General features: G+C 38.5%; 2 protein-coding genes across 2 annotated transcripts in view; both read left to right on the top strand.

Annotated features, from left to right (window-relative positions):
• The first annotated feature begins 1,418 nt into the window (after positions 1-1,418).
• On the top strand, positions 1,419-25,132 carry LOC764083. Its single transcript, XM_030998418.1, has 17 exons — positions 1,419-1,763; positions 2,393-2,728; positions 3,299-3,622; positions 4,319-4,636; positions 6,729-6,878; positions 7,537-8,055; positions 9,148-9,177; positions 9,771-9,931; positions 11,290-11,445; positions 12,552-12,705; positions 15,012-15,124; positions 16,086-16,220; positions 17,220-17,370; positions 18,121-18,273; positions 21,622-21,842; positions 23,519-23,657; positions 24,874-25,132. The coding sequence occupies exons 1-17, from the start codon at positions 1,589-1,591 to the stop codon at positions 25,098-25,100; spliced, it is 3,462 nt and encodes a 1,153-aa protein (XP_030854278.1). The 5' UTR covers positions 1,419-1,588; the 3' UTR covers positions 25,101-25,132.
• The window catches only part of LOC105438462, a 34,060-nt gene continuing 33,989 nt past the window's right edge, over positions 25,119-25,189 (top strand). Inside the window, exon 1 of the mRNA XM_030998416.1 lies at positions 25,119-25,138. Within this exon, the coding sequence (XP_030854276.1) occupies positions 25,119-25,138 (20 nt within the window). The remainder of the gene's footprint in view (positions 25,139-25,189) is intronic.

Raw genomic sequence — 25,189 nt, 5'->3', positions numbered from 1 at the left:
AGTGAACTGTTTTATAAGTCATACTAATGTCCGAAAATCTTTCTCCTAGTCTCCGATTTCATCACGAAATCGTCACAGAGTTCATTTATGTTTACACTGTCCAGGATTGCCTGATGTGCATTGCAGATTGCTACTTTTGCGCTTCGCGCTTAACATTTAGCTCGTTGCTTTTTGACGCTTCGTCTTTGCATTTGGCGCACTGCATTTCTATGATGCTGTTGATTAAACAAATTGAATAAATTCATCAATTCCTGCATGCATGATGAAGCCGTACGAGCAAGAATTCAATTTATTCTTGTCTCATATACGGTTGTCTTATTTACTTCGTATATAATGAGATAGCAAAATGTGTATATTAACTACTCTCATCGGGCTCTCATCATTAATTTTTCTCTTAATTTTTTTTATTTTTCTGATGGTGAATTATTGGGGGGGATGATTGTACAGGCCACCCCCCCCCCACCTGAAATATTGGGGGATAAATCCCCCCACCCCCCCCCCCCCGGGATCGACACCCATGGTGTCATCTCTCCTGCGCTCTTCTCCCTGTTAACAAGCGACTGCATATGCAAACGTAAGAGAGTGCAGCATTATTGAATATGCAGACGATACCGTACAGTTTTTGTGAGGCATTAATCCTCATTACTTTCAGTTATGACTTAAGGACGTAGGTCCCCTAGTTGATAAACATAGCAGCATACACATGATTCAGCAGTCACGCAAAACAGACACTCGCCAATATTAGGAATAAATCATTGTCAAAATCATTCCATAAATTGGGGTTAAAAAAACTTATCAATAATCGATTAAGCCACAAGTGTAATTGATTGTCTGAACACAATATGATTTAGCTGCACTATATCAATGGCACTGCAAGTAATATTGTGATAAATAATATTGGATATTAAGTAATAACATCGGCCTTTAGTCCAATGTTCCAATATGCCTGAGTAATAGAGAACGAGGAGGATGTGATTTTGCCTCTACAATGACGTGTTTTATACACGTAGTGTAATAAGACCTACAACGGAATGAAATATAGCGACCGATCAAAATCAAAATAATAATGATAATAACAATAAAAGTATTTACAGGAATAGTAATAATAATAATATGATAACAACAAAAACAAAAATAATAGTAATGGTAATGATAACGTTATTGTTTTATTTTGTTTTGAAGAATAATAATGATCATGTTCATCATCATCATCAGGAAAAGGGAGTGTTTCATATTGGTAGAGGCACTTGGTGAGTTGCCTCATATTTGCATGATGTAAACAAAAAGTAGAAGAATATGCGAAGGATGGCAATTGAAATATTCTTATCTTATTGAATATTATAAAATGATAAAACCATTCCGGGATTTAATAATTGTTCATTTATTTTGTAAAGGTTCAATCCCTGGAGGAAGATCACTTCCCCTTGCTGAGGAACTGACGATCCCTACTCCACTGTCATTTGATGTTCGGTTAAAAGAACGAGATGTATTTTGGATCGGGGTACTTGAAATAAGAGGAGATGGAATATGGAAACCGGTGTGCACTACCTCCTGGAGTAGACTGGACTCTAAAGCTGCATGTCGTTCAATGGGGTTCTCCGATGTTATACAGGATCTACCGATAGAAACTAAGCGCATTATCTTAGATAATGTGGTATGTAATGGTGACGAGGATGATATCTTCGATTGCAGACATACAACATTGTTTCATCACAACTGTGGGCATTATGAGGATGCTGGAGTCACTTGTGATCCCGGTTCAGGTACACTATGTTGGACTCCAATAAGTCATTTTGTATACGTCTCTCTTTAAAGTGCCTAGATAAAAAGTATTTCGTTCACCAAATATGGATAATTGTATTTTAACATTTGGGATTAATACACATTGCAGATTTTGCGTGTTGTTATGTAAGGAAATCCGTGATGTTTTTCTAACCTAACAACAATTTTCATTCTTTGAGATACAATCATATTTAAAAGGTTAACTCGTTGCATGTTTGCTGAGGGTCGCAAAAGAAAGTACCCATGTTTTAGGTTTTTGAAACCTTCAGTTTTGGGATGGTTATGACTTTTTCTGACGTATATACAGGTCCAGAATTGTGCAACAATGGACCTACTGGTGCAACGGGACGTTTACAGAATAAATATGTAATAAATATGTCGAGTTGTAAACGAGCACCAAAAGGTATACCATATTCTGAAAGTGTCTTGTATTACAACTTCGTACCACGTTGTATTTCGTATTTGGAATCGTCCATTTAGGAGAAGTCTTAGGATAGCTTGCACTTTCAAAATAGGATAACTGTTAGTTCTGTAGTGAGTATATGGTTATATGACAATCATGAAGTCATTGGGTAAGGTAGCGGATGTCCCCTTATCTTCTTTTACCCAGAAATTACTGAACCACCTAGTCCACGGAACTCAACTATCCGACTTCAAGATGGCGGTGAATTCTGGGAAGGACGTGTTGAGATATTTTACGATGAATCTTGGAACACAATTTGCGACGACAACTGGGATCTTTTAGACGCTCGCGTGGTTTGCAGAATGCTTGGGTACAACGATTCTTTGACAGCTCACCTACGAAATAGATTCCCAGACGTCTCAACCACTATTCAGAAGACTAACCTACAATGTGCTGTATGGACAGAAAGCAAAATAGAAAATTGCAGCTTTCAAGCGCCAACCACTCCATGCTACGATAACGTTGTAGTCGCGTGCAGATCACGTGAGTTAAAGTTTATTGAAAAGTCATACTTTCACGTAAAGCCCAGCTGCAAGTGCCATGTAAAGATCTCGTTCGGAGCTAGGCCATTGTAGCGAGAGCCAGTTGATAGACACACGCACTGGACAGTTCAGACCCTGGAAGAAATTGGACGTAGCTAACTTGTTATACCATGTAATTCCAAGACAAATGCCACATCCCAATACACGGACACACACACAAGGCCTCACTGAGGTGAATAGGGTTGACTAATGTGGTAAAACTTTGAATGTTATGACATTTTGCTTTTGCGGTAAGGTAACGTTCAACCTGTAAGTAACAAATAGATTCCATAATGTCACGGAAATAATCGCTAGTCTAATCTCGCATCACAAACATGGCTTGACATGGTTCTTATGGCTAGGCTTTAGGTGGAAGTGCGACTGTAACATTAATGGAAACACTGATTGGTGGGGTGTTGAATAGTGGACTGTTCTAAATATACCCTACATCACCTTTTATTGCAGGTGAGGAAGTAAATCACAATATTATCATCCATTTACATTTATTCTCATTATATTTTGCCATTTGAAGCAACTGAGAGAGAAGATAGAGTTCGGTTTGTTGATTCCCCTAATGATTGGGAAGGAGTCATCGAGGCTCGAGGGGATATTTCTTGGAATCCTATCTGTGACGATGGATGGAGCATGTCTGCAGGAGATGTTGTGTGCCGAATGCTTGGTTACGAGAGGGCTCTTGGTACCTACATTGGGCTGAACAGCAGTGCATCCAATCCCTACATCCTAGATGATATAGCCTGCGATGGGACCGAGACAGACATTATGGATTGTGATCATGGACCACTCCTAGAGCATGACTGTACACAAAACGAACACGCTGGGGTATCATGTTTACCAGGTGAGTGCAAATCTTATGAGGCCCGTCGGGACCGTTCTAGCTCTGAGGGAGGGAGGGAGGGAACATTATAGAATTCTAGACTACATCATCAAAATTAGAGGAGTAATTTCAAACAAATTAATCTACATAATTATTCGTCCTATCCCTGAAAGGCACACAGAGCCTGCGCTAAAGCTAACTTACCATTTAAAAATTCAGAAATAACCCAATTCGTAGATGAAATCTGCGCACGGGCAGATAAAGGTTATTTCCACAATATTGTTGTACCCACCACGTGTACTGGATACTTGCTCATGAAATTTATGCACCGACGGTACATGCTATGTAACACATATGGAAGTATTCTTCTCAAGAGGGCAAACAATATGTGTACATGAAGCACCTCCATGACTTTGGCAGTGATTATTCTAAAATGCACAAAGTCTGACTTTTCCATGTTTAAAAAATACCTTAATATTCGAGTCCATTTGAGCCACGTGATAATTACAGACTGGTCGAGTGCAAAAGTGCAACTTAACGATAATTTCCAAACTTGCCCCTTGTATAACGGCGTTCCGGGCACTTTAGAAAATATTTCAATTCTTTGTGGCTCAGCCCCGGCCCCTCCCCCCCCCCCCCATTTGTAAAATGATTTAGCGTTTTATCATGGTCATAATTATGTTGAATTGTTTTTTCGTTTGTTTATTTGTTTATAAGATCTGCGTCTTGCTAGAGGAGAGTACTCCTCATCTGGAATTGTAGAGGTGTTCCACAATGACTCCTGGGAAACCTTATGTTTGACATCTGATAATAAAGACGAGGCCTACGCCATATGCAGCACACTTGGTTACGACTCATTTACCTTCACCGAGATAGACCTTGATAACAAGGTTTATGATTTCTCACGACTGCGCTTCTTCTGCTCCGGATTTGACTCCATCGCAGAATGCTTCCAATATCTAATACCAGACTCTGAAGAAGCAAGAACGTGTTCTAATGCTGAAAGTGTGCTTGGTGTGAATTGTAGACCGATCGGTAGGTGACAGCTTATACATTCCATCTTTTCTTTCACTAAAAGAACAACCAGATTGCGGTCAGATTTATATTAGTGTTGAATTAAGAAAATTGTATTTCAATAATGATAATAACGATAACATGCATGAACAAACTGTTAGTCAACACAAGGTCAAGGAGAGTTAAGGGAAAAGTTCGTACGTAGTTCCTACGAAGTGTCCGTTAAGAGAGCAGAAGGGATCACCGGGGGTTGACAAACAATATCAATATCAAATGACCCGCCATCATGGATGGCAAAATGGCTTCAAATTGACATGCCATCTTTCATCTAAGGGCTACCCTGTCAAAATTACTGACAATTGTTATTGTATTGATGCCAAAACCATTGTCTTTTTTGTGGATGGCAATCTGGGAACCTTATTGGATAGTGCATAATGCTACAGCGATACTCAATTATACTTCATCATGTATCATTGACTATCGTAACCACTCAAATATACTTTGTACTTGGAAATGACAGCTGTATTGTGAATGATAACTCACTTCAGGTCTCATTAATAAAATTGCAGCAATGTTGGACGTCAAATTGGATTTCTAGGTTTCTTAACCGCTATAACACATTTTGACGTAGTCTAAATGGATTTCTCGACTCGTAAAACCCAGGTTTAGACTCCACAATAGCATCTCTAGAGATATAATAAAGGAATAATTACTATATAGGTCTTGGAAGGCAAAATGCAACGACCATAGTCATGATAGTTAATGCCTTGAATACAGGCGCGTACGCAGGATTTTTTCAAGGGGGGGGGGGGGGTTAACATTTATAAATCGGGCCGAAAATTTCGCAACGACTCAGCCAGCCGCTGAATAAGCGGGGGTAAGAGGTCATTTTTTTATTTTTTTTTGGTCCCAAAAAAATCGCGACGACTCAGCCGACCGCTGAATAAGCGGGGAGGGGGGGGGTAAGGTCAGCTTTTTTAGGTCAGCCATGGGAATATTTTTTTTTTTTTTTAATTAAAAAAAAAAAAAAAAAAAATCCAAAAGGGGGGGGGGTTTACACACAAAGAATTACCAAAGGGGGGTTTAACCCCCCAAACCCCCCCCCCTGTGTACGCGCCTGCTTGAATATAAAACTATTCTAATATTTCGTGACACTTTTAAGGGTATCATTCATTATCAGAATCCATACAAATTTACTTCTAAAATTAAGAATCACATGGGCTATCTTGGATTTACTTATGTCCTGACCCTATAACACATTTTAAGTCAGCCTAATGAATTTCTTGACACCTTCAACCTAGATATTATAATTACAATTCTAGTTTTTATATTGTTTTATTTATGACTATTTAAGGTAAAAAGGGGCCATTTTAAATTGAAGGATGGCGGTCACTATATATAATAAGCATATTTTAATATTTTGACCCCCATAACACGTTTTAAGCCGGCGTAATGAATTTCCGGACACCTAAAGCCTAAATATAGATACATGTACCAACATCATTGATATGTCCAGATTCCTGGCTATTCTCAGGTACTGGTAGCCATCTTGGATGCCATTTGGAATACAAACTTTTTCCGATGGTCCTTTATTCTTAGGCTTTTAGTGTGTTATATCTGACGCCGAAAACTCCTGGAAACAATTTAAAAATCTTTTTTTCGGAACTTGTTAGGGTTTGAGCTATGTTTTTCAATATCTTGACTCGCCTAAAATGGTGGAAAGTCGTGCACATGCATGACATGACATGAATTTATACATTGTATACATTATTGTTTTAAACGCTGATAAAATTTATTGGCGATTACATACAAACAATTCTACAAGTACATGTATGTGCAGTACTCAATGATGATATTTTCATGAATATTGTAGCTCTATGACATTCCAGAAATGAAAACCCCAACCACCCCGAAATAAAATCTAAAGCTCTAATATACCGACCGACATAACAGAATTTCTTTTGCCATGAAAAAAAAAAACATTTAAGGTATTCCATTTGCCAGAACTCTACGAGATAATTTTTCCCTTTTTGTATTATTATTTTTTATTTTGTTATTTCACGATCACATGCTTTACGTATTGAATTTGTATTATTATGTTCTCTGAACCCAGATCCGTGCGAAGAAGAAGACTGTCCTGATGGCAGTATCTGCGTAGAATCCGGACTGACGTCGACTTATGAATGTTTTGCAGTTTGTGTTCGTGTACCACGTGCTCTATGTCTGTATGAGGATGTCGAGGATGAATGCTCATGGAATGGAGGTAAACAATATGGCGCCCTGATATTTGCTCCTCCGATAAATGCTCCGAGTTAGGCTTTGAGTTGGAAATTATGTTTAAGGTTAGGATTAGGGTTAGGGTTAGGTTTGGAATATGTGTTTAAGGTTAGGTTTAGGGTACAGGTTGGAATTTATATTATACGTTAGGATTAGTATAAGGATTAGAGTTGGAAAATATTGGAATATATTGGGAAATCAATTTCTCTAAGAAATGTGTAACTAAGTAGACATTAATCAAATGGGTTACCTGATAAATGTATTTTATTAGGACATGCTTCTTGGATTATAAGCAGTGCATTTTGTTGAACTAGTCCATATTATTGAATGAAATGTATTTTATTCTTATGATGGTTTGTGAATACAAATTGCATTCTACTTTTAGCTGAAACATAATCACAGAGACTTCCGAAATCAATTTAGATATCCTTGTGCGCTACCGTTTACAGTGACATATTACATAAACATGATTTCAAAAGGCAATATATTCTCGAAAATCATTTCGATCGTTTTGAAGAACATCACCTAACATTTTTTATTTTTTTATTTCTCGATCGCCTTTTGTTTGAGGAGGGGTACATCAACTTAAACATGCCTCCCTTTATTGTTTTATTTACTGGTGATCTCTTTTTTGTCCTTGTCAGAAATACCTTTATCGACGTCTGAGAACTATCATAGCTATTACGATTCGACTTCGTCCTCTTTCCCATGGTACCCAGGCTCTTGGACTTCCTCTTCAAGTCTGTCCACCTCAACACAGCATGCAACATCCAGTATGACAGAAGGTTCTGAAAGCCCAACGAATTCAGCACCCTCTTCAAGCCAATCACCCTCATTTAACACCATCTCCGATTACCGCCATTCGAGATTGTCGGGTTCGTTTTCGTTCAATAGTACTGGCGCCGAGATTCCGAAGTGCCTGTACAACTTGTTCTTACCCAACGTAAGGCAGTTTGTACTAATTCTCAATGGCAGCAATTACAACCCAGAACATGTTGAGATCAAGGTGTATAAGGGTTATCAATTAAGCCGAGCGAACACTGTATTTATTAGCCATCCCCAAAATCAAGTTCCAAGTTATCTACTGGTCGATTATTTCAGCGTCTGGATAGAGGTTATTTCCATTACAGCTAACTCAACTATGGATATAGATTACGTAGCAGGTGAGTGTAACATGAATGATGAAAACAATTTATTCAGACCCTAACATGTATTTTCGTTGCTCCCATAACTTGGTAAAAATAATAATGATAATAACATTCTGTTTTTATATAGCTGGTTTTTTTAGCTTATGATTCGCTGAACACATATATTATTACCTCGGTCATCGAATTAATGCACATTCTCCCCTCCGTGGGGAGCATTCCAGCCAGTCGCCATCTTACATCGGTATCTATTTAACACACTGATGAAAAGTGGTAATTGTGGATTAGTGCCTAAAATCAAGGGAATGAACAGCTATACCACGACACCTCTACGGGTGGAGGGGTCATGGATGGAGCAAGAAGTCTTCTGGGCTGCTGTGAATAGTTTACCATCAAACACCAACAATAAAGGTCCATTTTGGAAACAGGCCACTTGAAGGGGATTTAATTAAAGTTCGATACAAATTTCGGAAGATGTGTCCCCCCCCCCCCTATTAAAGGTATTACAAAGTTTTGGGAAATTTTGAAAAATGGGTGGATAGTGATTCTTTACAATTTTGATATATTTGGATGCCCCTGTGGATGTATTAAAAACACCAGAAATTTTAGCCCCTAAAACACTTCTGCTTTCGAGAAAAATTAAATATAAAGATTTACCGGTGCTCCCGGTAAATTTTGATAAATTTCAAATAGCTTCTACGGCCGTTTAATGGTAGCTGCGACCATGAAAATCTCAGAGTATGCAGTTGTGGTATATAATTTCCGAATGAGAATAGCTAATCGGTCGATTTTAGTCAATAAACATTGTTTTATAGCTTAATTAATATCTTGACCTTGAGAGGGAGCTATTCAACATAAAATGTTTATTACTTACAATTTCATAACTTTAGAGTCGATTTTGACCGCGACAACGATCACTGAATATTGCAGGATCGTATATGCTTCCAATATGTTCATTTGAATCAAATTCATGACCCCATACCAAAACTTTGTATTACCTTTAATGCATTGTATCATCATAGATCATTTTCTGCGGTTCTTTCAGTCTTTATATTGACATTTCCCTTCTTATCATCCTGCTTCCCACTCCTATATCTTTACAATTTACAGATTGTACATATGACATCCTCCACACTTCAGGTAAGTCACGAACATCATTTCTCTGTGAATTACTTAATTTCGCGTATTAGTAGACAATACCACTAGACAATAACAAAGAGTATTAGTATTGGGGTCTTTGGGGACAATCTTTCCTATTTATGTTATAATATTTTTAAAGATTGTTTGTATATATATATATATATATATATATATATAAATGCTTTTAAATGGTTCATTTTTATCATGAGATTCAAATTTGTTATGCTCCGTATCATCAAGATTATAAATTAAAAGATTGAATAAGACTTTTTCGTAATTTAACCAAATTAAATGCATTATAGTTCTTTATATAGTGCCTTGATATGAAGGATCATACACCTGTTACGAATGATCGCATCTCAATAATTATTAAGAATCCGAATTGCATACATTATTTGTTTGTAGGTAGGAAACACATTATGGCTTGCCCTACCCAACAACATGTAATGTATGCAGTTCGCATTCCGACTATTGTAATACAATTATTTGTAACGGGTGGATGAAGTTATTTGTAATCGAGGCACTTTGCAAAGACGTACAGTATGTATTACATTTGGTTACATTACGCAAATGGCCTATTTACATGAAACCAGATCAATGTAACTTTCCGCTGGGGATGGAAGCAAGATGGATCAGAAATGACCAGATCACATCTAGTAGCAGAATTGATAGAGATCATCTTGCCTACCATGCAAGGTTATACGGCCCTTCTGCATGGATGCCAGATCCTTCTGATACACAACCTTTTATTGAGGTAAGCTTCGTTCACTAATAACACTCCTCTTAAATTCACCCGCTTCCAAAATTGTTTACTATTATGCTCTTGGTTTTATGAATATTTTTCTCCAGAACCGTTGGTTGCTTACTATTATTTGGACTCACCTGCTCCACTTTTAAATAAATCAATTGCTACTAAGTCTGGCAAGCTTTTTAAAATATAGTGCGTGCCAGAAAAAACGAAACCGAGAATTATCGATGTTTTATCATAACTTAATCAAAATTATACTTCCTGGTTGAGGTGTCCTTTAAAAGGGCAGACAATGAACTTTCTAGAAATGTGATTTTCTCTTTGAAATTCGGATACCGCCCGCCAAATGACTTTTTGGTTTCCTCTCTTCAAATTGTTTTAAATCACTCATGCGTGAAATATGCATCATATAAGTTGCATCAAATGAAAGAAGATGATCTAAGCTTTACAAGTATGTGTAATTTATTAAGTATGAGTGTGATTAAGTTATGATAAAACATAAATTATTCTGAGTTTCGTTTTTTCTTGTATAGGCCGTGCTTAAAATTAGTAGACAGGTGTATTTAGTGCAATTAATTTCCTTCTATCATATCGGTGTTATTTTGACAGAGTAATGTCTATATTAGCAAAATGAAAGGAATGCGAGAAAAGGGAATATGAGATCTTATCTTTCCCATCTCTGGAACCGATACAAATCATGAATGAGCATCACTTGCATAGTTAAAATGAGAAAATTTGGAGAAGGGAATAAGATGCAGTAGATGGGAAAAGGGTAGTGTTTGGAGAACGGTAATCAATGATAATTATAACAGTGAATCGGTTATGAAGTTAATCTTTTATTTTGAGTCTACAATTGTGTAGCGTTATAGTGCCATTCACAAAAAGTCTACAAACGGTAACACACGTACCTTTAAAAATTAATCAAAATTACAAGTTGATTTATGAAGCAATCACATCTTTGTAACAAGCTGATATTGTCGTCTTCGTCCAGGGCTATAAGCTTATCAAGCGATGTGGCTGACTAGTATTTTGATAATTCCGTTTCATTTGGTTTCTTTCAAGACCGATTTTAACAAGAGTCTGGTCACTTCCCTGGCATCTTTCATTTCCAAATGTTAAAACTAATAATGACATTAATGAGTGTTTTTATAAAGCCCCCTGGAGCATTACGCGTAATGCATGTTCAAGGTTCTAGGAGAGAACATATAATAATAATATTCAACGTAAATTGGAATGCAGAGTACATTGTTTGCTTATCCTTAATTTTTTTTAATCCATATTTTTATGTCTTTTGTGTACTGAATATATATGAATGGATATAAACTCAATAGTGCACTGAATAAAATGTATTTTTTCCCCGATAGATCTCATTAGAAGAAGATTATGAAGTAACGGGTCTCGTCATACAAGGTGGAGGAGGGGACAATCGGTTCTGGGTTAAAGCATTCACTCTAGAGTACGGGGTGCAAGGAGAGTTGGTTTATATTCTTGATCCACACAAGCCAAGGAACAGTGGGACGGTAAGATACCAAGACTATTCTCATCCACATCCATGAAATACATCACAGGAGAACGACAGCCCACTAGACCGATATTTAATGACTTTCTGGTGAATTCCAAAAAGGTTGTCAGATTTGTGGGCTCCCGATCCCACGAACCCTCTCTGGACACTTTTCAAAAGGGCCTCGAGTGTGACGTTGTTGGATTTGCGGGTTGTTGCTCTCCATCGCTGCGACAGAATTTTCTTCACTTGCACCACCATATTTATATTAGACGCAGATCTAAGTATCTTTGGTGTTTTCGTAGTAATGGGCAAAGAATAAAGAGTAAAACATATGTATTTTTCCATTTTTCTTCAAAAAAATTAAAACTCTGATTTAAAAATAATTTAATGATATTATTCATACCAGAAACGACCATTGGTTTATGGTATTAATGTGGGATATATATTGATGGATTTATTAAATGGATGTGTGAGTCGTACGGAACATATTACAGTGAAATTGCCCAAGTGGTATAGAACATTATGGACCTTGAATAGGATCTATGAGGGACACCATATTTCAGATCGAAGATTTGAAGAGTATCGACAAAATTTGAATATGTTAGTAAACCGGTATATTGTTAAGAGCTCATGTCGAAAAGGACGTTATTCTTAATTGCATTCTTCGATGCGGTTTGATTATTGGGATTATTTATTCATGCCAATCGGAGAAAAGCTTGCCACAACAGCATTCTACAACAATTCAGATAGGCCTAAAATGGTCAGAATGCATATTTGGCGGTTAATTTGTTAACTCATGCTCCATTTCTCCTCTCTACAGTTTTGTCATAAAGCCTCCTTCCTTTTCTCGATGAACTCCCTGATCTGAGAGACAGGTTATGACATCTGTCCAGACTGGAAGAAGTGATTCGAGACAGCTCATGATCTCACAACCAAACACCTTTTACCTCGAGATTTCTTCTTTCACTTTATTACTCCTTCATTCACTCCTTGAATATCCAATCTCCCTTGTAACAGTCTGAATAATTATCTTCTGTACTGAACATTGGAATAAAGCCGTCATTCAATCCTTGAATATTCTGTTCTTCCTTGTAACAGTCTTAATAAATCTCTTCTGTACAGAACATTCAACTCTTTGAAGGTAATTCAGAATACTACTGTGCCAAGTACATCTACTCCCTTCCACCTGGCCTCATCACTAGCCGCCTTCGTCTAAGACCTGTCCAGGAAACGCCCATTGCCTTGAGACTAGAGGTGCTTGGATGCCGACCAAACGGTAATGACTGTGAGGTCATAGTTTCGTAAGATTACTATAAATACTCCCCTAATATATCCCTTAAACGACAAATGTGACTAGTTACTACAAGGATATTGTACTACGAGGCTGTTGCGATCGTAATTGTTCGGTGTATTATAGTCCACAGGGTCATTGTCCCCAGGGGCGTCGCTAGACCTTTTTCAGTGGGGGGGGGGGGGGGGGGGCTGTAGAGGCCAACGATTACCGACAAAACTAGCCACCAATTACCGACAAAATTAAATGTCCCAATATCTACAAATTTAACCCTATGAACCCGGGGCCGAAGGCTAAATTGTTTTTCCTATGGACTATCTATAGTACTTGCGTATGCGCAAATGGTCATTTTTCTCGATGACATAAATATATGAATTATTTCGTCAACTTAGTCAGCATCATAGCTATATATTTTAATGCAGGCGTGGAGCTAAGATCTTATTTTATGGAGGAGCGGTAGTGAGCAAGCGAATCTCTTAAAGGGCGCGCGAAGCGCGCTCATTAGGGGATGGATGGTGATAGGCCTCCCGTGCAAAGCGCGGAAGCTTAGACGTTTCTTTAAATTATTAGAGAAAGTAAACGATTCGTTGTACCGTTCGCGACTCCTAATTGGTCTGAATTCAGTTTCCCTTCTCCAGCGCGAAGCGCGGAAGTTTTGACATATCCTTAAATTATTAGAGAAAGAAGACGATTCGTTGTATCGTTTTCGACTCTTAATAAGCCCTAATTGTCTGAATTCAGTTTCCCTCTTTAGCGCGAAGCGCGGAAGTTTTGACGTTTCCTTCAATTATTAGAGAAAGTAGACGATTCGTTGTACCGCTCGCAACTCCTAATTGGTCTGAATTCAGTTTCCCTTCTCACGTGCGAAGCGCGGAAGTTTTGACGTTTTCTTAAATTATGAGAGAAAGCAAACGATTCGTTGTACTGTTCTCGACTCTTAATCTTTATCTGAATTCAGTTCTCCCCCTCCCGCGCGAAGCGCGGAAGTTTTGATGTTTCATTAAATTATTAGAGAAAGAAGACGATTCGTGTACCGTCCTCGACTTCTCTAAATGAAGTTTCCCCCTCTCGCGCGAATCGCGGAATTTTCGGCGTTTCATCAAAATATAAAGAAACGAAGACGATTCGTCGTACCGTTGTTGACTCTTAATCCTTATTTTAATGTATTTCCCCGAAAATTTTAAACCTCTGATTTCTTTAGCTGATATTATGAGAAAGTGAAACTTCGAGAAAATACCAGTATTGTAGTTGTAGTCACTCTCGAAGTCGTCACAGCGGATAAAAAGTCACAGTTCGTAGGAAAAAAAACTTGTTGGCCGACCGACAATATACATCTCACCGACTTCAAAATTCAGCATTGATATAGTACACGGGGATCGAGCAAGAATACCAACACAGCTGACCCGACATTGCAACATATTTACACGTGTCTTTCTTGCTCCCTCGACGAGACGACTCCACCCAACAACCCCCTCTCTCTTTTACTCCCACTCCTCCTCTCTCAGGCTCTTACCTCCCCTCTCTTTCATCCCCCGCTTTATTTTTTTCCCCTTTTTCTTTCTTTTCTTTCTTTTCCTTTCTTTCCTCTCCTTCCTCTTTTTCTTTTTTTCTCTTTCTTTCTTCACTTTTCTTTCCTTTCTTTTCCTTTCTTTCCTTTCTTTCCTTTCTTTTCCTTTCTTTCTTTTCTTTTCCTTTTCTGTTTTTCTTTTCTTTTCCTTTCCCTCTCTTTTTTTCCCTCCCCCTTTTCTCTTTTTTCCCGACGGCAGCGCAATTTTACCGACAATATCCTGACGGGTGGGGGTGTCGCAGCCCCCCCCCCCCTTTGGCGACGCCCCTGAGTCCCATAATGCATTTCATAAACTGAAAGAACGAAAGTATAGGTCGATGCACATTTCCTTCTTCTTCTCTTCAAAGACACTCTAGTATAAAATTCCAAGCCTTTGATCCGTAAGGCTGAAGATATTGGTTCATTCCAAAATTAATTTTACATTTAGATACACTGTCGCTCATAAAGGTGGAATATTTTTTTTTTACCCCAATGTATGGAATTATTTTTAAAATAATTTTAAAATAATAGATCTAAATAATAGTATACATACTCAGATTTTATTGAATAACAATTTGCCAATGTTTGTTTTGCGTGACTGCTAAAGCATGTGCATGCTACTATGCTTATCAACTAGGGAACCTACGCCCTTAAGTCATAAATGACAGTAATGAGGATTAATGCCCCACAAAAGGGCACTAATATAGCTTTTTTTTTTTCTTCTCCATCTCTTCACCTGTTTCAGGATGTAATGTCTCTGAATCCAGCTACGACGCGAGTCAGATTCTTCATTCTCAACGAGTTCAGTCAGGTGATAGATCCTTTGAACATGGGAACGGAACTTCTCGGTACTGGTCGGTAAGAAAGCTTTCTTAAGGCTTGTTTTAAGGCTTGTTTTAGATATGACGTAGTAAACCATGATGAAATAAATTATTTCAATGTCATCATTAACCAATTGCCCCCTTGATCCGGGTTGTTCATATGGGGACTATGAGAACTCACGAGTCAGCGGGTTAGCCTTGATCATGAAGTAGCGCTAGAGGTGTGTCTAATCAAATAAAAGTTCAGGTCAACATGATTAAATTTTTCTGACGAGTTATCCACTCCTTTGTCATATTATTGTAAGAATATCATCCCATCCACTCTCCTGAACATGCCAGTTTTTTAACCAGCAGACGATCCTGTAGTCTACCACCACCATCAAGATCACTTTAAAAATGCTAATTCGTAGGAGAAGAAAAAGAAGTCATCTTGAGGAGAACAGAAAGAGCCAATATGCGAAAGATGTGTGGTGTGAAACTGTTCGATAGAAAGAAGCACACGAGAGCTTATGAAAAGGTTGGGTCTGTGGTGGAAGTGGTAAAGAGACTTGGAATGAGATGTATTAGTCGTGTGTTGAGAAGAGAAGATGAAAAGAGCGTGGGATCTGGAAGTGGGTGTCATAAGAGGGTAGGGAATACCGAAGATTTGATGGAATGATATGGAAAAGAAAGAAAGCTAAGGTTGATTTAATGAGGAGGATGCTCGAGACAAGGAGGAGGTGAGGAAGGGAATATCATCATGCTGCGAAAGTCAGTAACCATTCGAAAGAGGGAAAATGCTGGCTTTAACAAATGATGATGATGTTGATGATGATTATAATGATCATGAATCAAAGACATTTGAAAATGTGGTCATTAAGGTGATTAATCGGAATATACAGGAAATAAATAAATGCGGAACAGTACAGCTGTTTTGCATTATGCATCGAAATTACGGGAGTCATTTATTGTTCTGTATAAATCTTATCACGATGATTTTCTTTTCTTTTCACTGGTAGACTGACTATTCAGAGCCGAGAACTATTAATAGAATTGTCTCTAGAAAGTGCCTGGGTCGAGATGGACTTCTTCAATTTGATCTGATGTGGACTGATAAACCAGGAACAAATTCAAGTTTGTTGGTCCGTAGCAAGGTAAGTAAGATCAGGATTCAATCAGAAGAGATATTTCAACAAAATTTACATCGTTATCAAAAATATTCAACTCTTATCTTTATTAACAAAGTAATTTTGCCAAATTATTGTTGTCATAAGGGACGCTAGTTTTCAAAAATCTAACCAAATTCGATGCATTAATCTTTGTGTATTGCCTCGTTTTATATTAATTAATTAATTCACATGTTATAACCATTTTATTTCAGTAGTCAGAATACGAACTTCATACATAAGTTGTTTCTATGTAGAACCGATATCATTCCATGTCCTAACAAACGTAACGTAATGCTATTTAATTTAATGTATGCAATTATAATATAAATACAATTATTCGTAACAAGTGAATGAATAATATGTACCAATGAACTTCACAAGTACTCATTCACTTAATATTATTACATTAAATATGAGAAATTACCTATTGGTGTGAGATAACACTGCAAATGAAAATAGCGCAAAAGTATTGATTGCAGATACTGTTCTCAAATGAGTAAAAATGAACCTTCTGTGGTGTAAAATTTTAGCCATTATTAAACAAGAATGTTACTTTTTTATACTCGACAAGGGTAACATTTAACCCAACTTTTTTTAGAGAGCCCAACAATATCCATGGCAATAACTAGACACAACTATATTCTAGGAGAAAATAAATCACAGCTTATGTGAAATAGAAAGAATAGAAAATGAAAAATTCCCATTAATCATTCTATTGCAGCAATTTGTAACAAAGATTATCTTTTTAGTTACCAAACAGAATCGATATCTAAACTTTGTTTTGGCAATTTTCAGTATCTGCGTGAATGGAAATATCACCTTATTATTTTTATAAGTAGAAGTTACAGTGGTCGTATAAGAAGAAGTAGCAGTAGTGATAGTATTGGTAGTAGTATTAGTAGTATCAGCAGCAGCAGTAGTAGTAGTAATATAGTTGTTGTATTGGTTGTTTCTTACATTTTGCCCATTTCTTTCTGTCTTTAGCTCCGCTTTACCTACCAGAGCACTCCGTGGGCTCAGATTGAATTCAATCCACCCATTACCAATGTCTCTCACCTTCGCATATATCCTACCAAATGGATTGGGAATCAACCGTGTCTGCAGATAAAAGTGTTTGGATGTCCCACTAATGGCAGTAAGTTAAGTACCTTATAGAGGAACCGATGTTGTATACTAGGAACGATGTGGTCTATCAGTCAGACACGTACAACTATGGTAAACTGCTAACAGTCAAATAGTGAAAATGAAAGTAGAACCCTCGTGGTTCACTGCAAGGCAGTGTTAACAAATAAAGTGTGAGGAAAATCAATCGCCGCTATTAATATATATTTTGATCAGAAGAAATGTTGATACATACATATTCCAGATTTTTGCCACAGCATCACTTTTTAAATGATGGATATATATCAACTGCCGGCTGACTTTGAAAGATTTTCCCCGACGCCTTTTGTACACACCGAATCGCATTGAACGATGGGGGCTCTATATTCACCGAGTGTTATTCGCAGCTTCGAAGTATTTACCTTTTAGCGGTTTTTAAAGAGTTTTGTCAGACTGTCCGTTGGTGGGTTACAATCATGATCAGGTGAATGTCGATGTTGTAAACATTAATCCTGCACAAAACACTTCAAGTTCAAGTTCAATTTTTATTTATACAAATATGACATGAATATAACAAGTTAACAGAATATGGCGTTACAATAGAAAGATGAGGTGACCTTTGGTTGAAAGCAAGGCTTGTGGATTTAAGGTCCCTCATGACATCGATATCACCAAACCATGACATAAACAAATCGGACAAGTCATTGGCCAAGGAAGATACATCAGGCTCTACGTTTTTTTAATTATTGTTTAGTTCAATAGCTTTGGTTTTATTCGAATTCAGTTTGCAACCAGCGACTTGGAATGGAATCATTGGAAATCCCTGACGAGAATATCGAATGCAGCGGCTGCGACGAAGATTCACTGTCTATGGTTCGTCTGAACTCATTTGGAGAAAATTTGGAAATCGGCTGCTTCTTTCGACCCAACCCAGCAGGTATGATTTTGTTTCTTGTTATTTTTATTGTTGACTGCTGATAATTTCCCGGTAGACTGTTTGGACAGTAGATGCCTTTGACGAATTTTATTCTTCCTACATGTATATTAAACTTGAGGCCAATCGTGACACGTCCTCAATAATAAATATTTAGTCTTCGAGCGTGGGGTGCATAGCCATACCTTCCTAGTTCCTCCCCATCCTCACTTTTTCTCCTTCTACTCTCTCTCTCTCTCTCTCTCTCTCTCTCTCTTTCTTCAGTACAAACATGTTTTACTAATACTATTATACGCTTTCAAGAAAACTTTAACGTACATCAAAAGCACAAGGTGATTATTTTATTTCCGTAAGGCAAGTTGACCTCAATATAAGAGGTCTTGTCTAGAAGAATTTGTGGATAGGGGCGAGTAGAGTTCACTTGAAACCTATTTGCCTCGCTCATGTAACTCATGATTCTACAGGTGTACGTTGCGGTCTAGTAGACAAATCTTCGGACTATGAACCACAAAGTACACACTTAAAAATAAGGGTGCAATATTGGGGGGGGGGGGGGGGCAGATTTGCATCCACATATGCGTATTTGGCAGAGGGTGCTGCTATTGTAGCAGAATTGTACCTTTCTTTCTTAGTGTGTATGGGGTTTGAATTTTTGTCGAAGAACTAAGTTTCTTTGGGTAAGACAATAAGCTTTATTTGCCACAGTGTCAGTAGTAACAGGTGATGTAAATGGGTACCTGGCAGGAATTAATGCCTTGAATTGCAGATTAGTACTGTAAAGGCAGCCATGCTAAATCCGGACAGTACTAATAAAAAGACAGGGGCGGTAGACAATAATAACATATCATCAGGCGCGGATCCAGGATTTTCCAATAGGGGGGGGGGGGGGGCAGGAAATTTGAAAATTGCGCAGACCGTTTTTCAACTCAACATACCAATACTGACAAGGTCATATTAGAAGCACCATACCGGTACAATTTGTTTGACATTTTCGTTGGGGGGGGGGCTATAGCCTCACAATTCGGCTCGTGAGCGAAGCGATCGAGCAAAAAATTGTATTCTGTGAAATGTATTGTTATTTATCACCAAAATAAACGAGAAAAGATATCAAAAATTCATATTCGGGCAACTCGCTGTTCCCCCCCCCCCCGCCAATTACGCGCAAGGCGCAGAAGCTTTGACCTTTCATTACTTATTAGAGAAAGAAGACGATTTTTTGGTACAATTCTCGACTCTTATTCCTTGTCTGAATTCGGTTTCCCCCCTCCCGCGCAAAGCGCAGACGCTTAACGTTTCATTAAATTATTAGAGAAAGAAGACGTTTCGTGGTACCGTTCTCAACTCTTAATCCTTGTTTGAATGCAGTTTTCCCCCTCCCGCGCAAATCGCAGACGCTTAACGTTACATTAAATTATTAGAGAAAGAAGAGGATTCGTTGTTCCATTCTCGACTCTTAATACTTGTCTGAAGTCAGTTTCCTTTCGCCGCGCGAAGCGCGGAAGCTTTGACAATTCATTAATTATTAGAGAAAGAAGATGATTCGTTGTTCCATTTTTTTACTCTTAATCCTTGTCTGAATTCGGTTCCCCCCTCCCGCGCTTTCCGCGGAAGCTTAACGTTTCATTAAATTATTAAGAAAGAAGACGGTTCGTTGTACCGTTTTCGACTCTTTGTCCTTGTCTGAATTGAATTCCTCCCTCCCCCCACCCCTCCCGCGCGAAGCGCCGAAGCTTTGACGTTTCATTAAATTATAAGAAAAAGAAGACGATTCGTTGTACCATTCTCGACTCTTGATCCTTGTCTGAATTCAGTTGCGGCCCCCCCTCCCGAGCGAAGCGCGGAAGCTTTGACATTTCATTTAATTATTAGAGTAAGAAGACGATTCATTGTACCATTCTCGACTTGTCAGAATTTTCGAAAATGTTTCTTTGTCTTCTCCTTTTTCGTCCTATGTCCTCTCACTGCCCCTACCACCCTTGGCTACGCGCCTGCTTTAAAGGGAAAATAAAACAATCATGATTGTGATAGCACACAATTAGGTTAGTCTGCAAGCACAAACCCTGGTCAGTCGTAAAAGTGAGTCTGCACTATAAGACTACCATAGGCCATGTACTGTAGCTGCTCCTGATATTGACACAACCAGTAGGTAGCTGGGCTAGACTTCTCTCAAGGCACAATGATTTTTTGATTAAGTGTCAAATTAGGGTCTGTGCCTGCAGACTACAATTAGGTTAGTAGAAATGAAAGGGGAAAAAAGAAAGATCTATTACACCAACTATGGATAAATCACGGTCGGGAGCGTCATATCATAGTTTTGTGTTTTCGGGAGAGGGCCGGGGCGTAGCGGCCATGCGAGATTTTGCAATGTTGAATGCTGAAATTATGCATTCTAGAAAATCCCTAAGCCCAATATGTACGTTCTTTCCGCTATATTTCTTTCTAGCTATATTTCTAAATTTCATGGGGGACGTGTCCCCCTATCGGGCCCAGGATTGCCGCCCCTGTCCATGATTACTACGAACATGAGTTCAAATAAAAGAACAAGCGAGTTGGTATGAGCTGAATTTAAATGAAGGGCAAAACAAGCGTTGTGAAGCGGTCCTACCGTTAATCTAAAAGTATATGAGTATATAGCTTCTATTTAAAAGACATCCAAAATTATAGTGCCCTTTTCAAATTTCTCACTAAAGAGTTATGACCTTTGTAGCACAGGGGCTGTTTTTAACGTTTAAATTTGAATACGCGGCTCAAGATTTTATGCGGCCGGCCCGGCCCCCTCTATTCACGAACGTTTGCCAAGCCTTCTGGAATGACCCCAAATCTCCCGATTACAGTTTTTGCTTATTCGTCGTTACTGTCACTTAGCGCCATTTCCTTGTCTTTCCCCCTTTCTCACCCGACTTTTCTCTTCTCCCATTTTTGTGTATTACGGACCGGACTTTGTTGCGTAAAAGGTAACCCTTTTTTAGAGATTTTGGGAACACAAATTCGGTCCCTCCTACCCCGGAGTGGGAGGGAAGGGGGGGGGGCTTTCTTGTTTTATTTTCTACTTTTTTTTCTCTCTCTCTCTCTCTCTCTGTTTTCACTTCTCTTCTTTCCTTTTCTCTTTTCTTTTCTCTTCTCCTTTCTTTTCTCTTCTCCTTTTTTTTCTTCTCCTCTCCTTTCTTTTTTTTTTCTTTTTTTCCTCTTTTCCCCTTTTTTAGCGCCGCCAATAGGGGGGCCGCGGCCGTTTCGGCCCCCCTGGATCCGCCACTGTATCATTGTTGTCGCTATTATTATTACTATTATATATTTGTATTGCTATCACCATTACTATTACTACTACTATTACTGTTACCATTACTATCCCAGGGGCTCCATACCAAGTAACTAACGAGCCACCCGTGCTGCAAGTTCGTTTTCCAAATAGAGTGATACTATCAGGTATGATACTACAAACAGGATCTCCAGGAAACCCGTTCAATGACGACTTTGACAAAGATAAATTTACATTTAACGTGATCATGACATATCAGCCAACTACAGCGTCCAGTGACATGGTTTTCTTGCTAGCGTCTGGTGTTCATGATTTTGTGAGTATTAAGCACGGGTACTTTAGATCCCTGGACAAGGTATTTGAGCCATTTTTGCCCCTCTCGATCCCAGATTATCTGTAGGTATCTGACAATGCTTAGGTAAATACTAATAGTAAACAAATATAAAGTACTTTTTGAGGGTCTAGCCAAAACTATGAGCTTATGAAGAGGCATAAATAGTAAATTTGCCTCGAGGAAAAGTTAATATTTATGCCTCTGAATGCTCATAGTTTGCCAAAGCCAAGAAAGACATTGTATATCTGTTAAGTTTTATATCGCTCATGAGCATCTCACTATTAAAGAAACTATTACAATGCCTGCATTATTTTCTTGCTGTAGTATTCACCGTTTTGATTCCGAGCTCCAGCGTAGAACTGCGAGAGGAGGTCTAGAGCTTCTTTATCCACAAGATCATCATCAAAATCGGCTTTTAATTCCTTACAAAAATCCCGTAACACAGAAAGTCCGTACCTGATATGTTTCTTCGTGTTTTTGCTGTCATTTCCTTCGTTAAATTTCAACTAATCTTCCACATTTAACAAATGAATACGGGGATAGTCGGCAGCAGGCGCGTACGCAGTATTTTTTCAAGGGGGGGTTTTAACATTTATAAATCGGGCCGAAAATTTCGCAACGACTCAGCCAGCCGCTGAATAAGCGGGGGAGGGGGCGGGGTAATAGGACATTTTTTTTTCTCAGCCGATCGCTGAATAAGCGGGGGGGGGGGGGGGGGGGGGGGGGGGGGGGGGGGGTAAGAGGACACTTTTTTTTTTTTTGGTCTCGAAATTTGAAAATTTTGCTCCGTTGGGGGGGGGGGGGGGTAGGTCACCTGTTTTAGGTCAGTCATTGGGGTAATTTTTTTAAATTTTTTTAAATAATTTTAATTTTTTTTTTTTTAAATCCAAAGGGGGGGTTAGGGGAGTTTTTTTTTTTTTTTTTTTTTTTTTTTTTGGGGGGGGGGGGGTCTACACACATAAAATATCAAAGGGGGGGTTTAACCCCCCCCCCCCTCCCCCCTCCGAAATATCGGAAGTCGGTGGAATAAGTGGATTCCGGAATGTACTACTACCTTTTTCGTGCTCTGTACAATCGCAATGCAAAAAACTATACATGAGGGATATAATAACAGTTATAGGCTCGCTCCACAAGAAGAGCAGTATTAGAACCGATGTGGCTACCCTGGGTAAATAAGTGTACAATAATACACAGCAGTGAGGGCATTGTCGCCTCGGGCGTGTGAGACTGTTCGAAAGGTATCTCGTGTGGGTAATTTTACTAATACCCGAACAAAATGATGTGTATTTTTTGTTTTATATAAGATTATGTTTAATTGTTTTATAAAATGATGTTTTATAACATGATTTTGATAATGGCCGGTCATTATCCAAATTACACGTTAGGCAAAATAAATGCCTGGTCACGTGTACGCTCTCAACCAATCATTTTATTTTGCTTAGAATCCACGTCATCATCTTGTAAAACATATTATTGTTTTGTACACTAAAACTTTCATTTCTGAATTCGCCGTAAATGTTGTGAGTAAGACCAATCAGTTGACATTTCCGGTAAACATTACATAATTAATCGCTATATTTAGATGTCATGAATTTACCGCTTTTTATAGCAGTAGCTCGTGAATCTGAAATCATAATATTTGCCACTATTTTCTGCAGTATACTAGACCATATGCTCAGAAAACCATTATGTTCGGAAAGGACTACTTAACTACTGCTGTTCAACTCAAACCAGTCATCGACACCTATCGGCGTAGTGCACGCTTTGCTGTGGAGTTCCTCGGCTGTCCGACTGATGGTAAATACTGTAGCATCATAGGACATTGTGTAGGTGATGTGGTATAGTGGTTCATTCACTTGACTCTCAATCCAAGGGTTTAGGGTTCGAATCCCAGCCAGACTGTAACGTCCTATGGCAAGACATTGATCCGCATTTGCCACTCTCCACCCACTCAGGTATATATGAGTACCTACATGTATCAATTGCTGGGTTGATAAGAATAATTGCAGGGCAGCATTAACGCTGATGAGGCTTCCCTGGCTAAACAACATTATGATCATGATGATGACGATGCTTATTATTATTATAAGCGTTTCCACTGCCAGTTGTGGTGGTTATTTTACCTGACTGCTAAGAAAGCATAAATGCTTGTTAGTAAGCAACCAGACGGTCGACGGCTTTAGGTCCTCTCCGAGGGACCTGGTAATGAGGATTGATGCCTTGCCAAAGGGCACTAGCGCATCAACTTGGTTTCGAACCCGGGTCACCGAATTACGAGACCACTGCTCTACCGACTGAGCTATCGCGCCTTACTATTATCATTATTATTATTATTATTATTATTATTATTATTATTGTTATTACTATTATCATCATCATTATCATTACTATTGTTATAAGAACGTCCTAAGAAAATAGATACAGCTGAATGCGACCTACTGTTTAGAGATGAAGCTCCAACTAATCTAGAGTCCAATGGCGAGGGCCCCTGGGCCCAAATTTATGTGAAGCAGGAATAATTATAATTATGGTGTGAGCGTAGCTCCGCCCATTCATTCCGTTTTTTGTAACATGCGACAATTTACTCACAGCCCCTATTCCAATCACCATTGAAATAGTCAATGTCAAAGGGTTAAAGAGAAAAAAGGGACGTTTGGTCACTTTGAACGATTTGCTTATGTTCTAAATTTCGTGTACAATAAGAAGGTAAGAAAAAGTGCCTTAATACAAAATCGCACATTAATGTATCTAAAATTCCATTAATTTTTAGCCTTCCATGATTATATATATTCAAAATTTTCATTCAAGGATTGTAAATACAAAATATAACGCTCGACTGTTTTTTTTTTAAACCTCAGTCCTTGATTTGTCACTATATCTGCCAGGCTAGACTGCATGAAAGGATCTACCTCTGAATTTCAGTGGTTGCCTCTGGCGCTAGTTTATGCCACGGAGTGGTAAACGTTTATAAATCTTTACGTTCTTCTATGTTCTTTTTTGCTCCCCTCTACAGCAAGATGCAAGAATGATAACTCTTACTTCGACGGAGAATGTTTTAATTTTGTACGAGCGATCAGTGATATCTTAAATACTTGTCCATCCTGGAGTCCAGATTATGGCAGTCGCCTGGCCTACATCAAGTCACAGCCTGAACAAACCTTTGCGAAAAAGCTTGCCTCCAGTTCTCTTCCACCACAGTATCTGGTCCGAATTGGATTGGAATCCCGCAACTCAGCGTAAGACAAGTATTATTGGAGCATGAACACAACGAGTCCTACGTAATTTTTTTTTCTTCTATATTTTCTCCTTAAAAACTTTGTGAGTTTTGG

This window comes from Strongylocentrotus purpuratus, unplaced genomic scaffold (genome assembly GCF_000002235.5).
Source record: "Strongylocentrotus purpuratus isolate Spur 01 unplaced genomic scaffold, Spur_5.0 spur5_scaffold_5, whole genome shotgun sequence".
NCBI lineage: Eukaryota > Metazoa > Echinodermata > Echinoidea > Camarodonta > Strongylocentrotidae > Strongylocentrotus > Strongylocentrotus purpuratus.
Note: the sequence above shows the minus strand (reverse complement) of the source record. Positions and strands in the feature narration are given on the sequence as shown.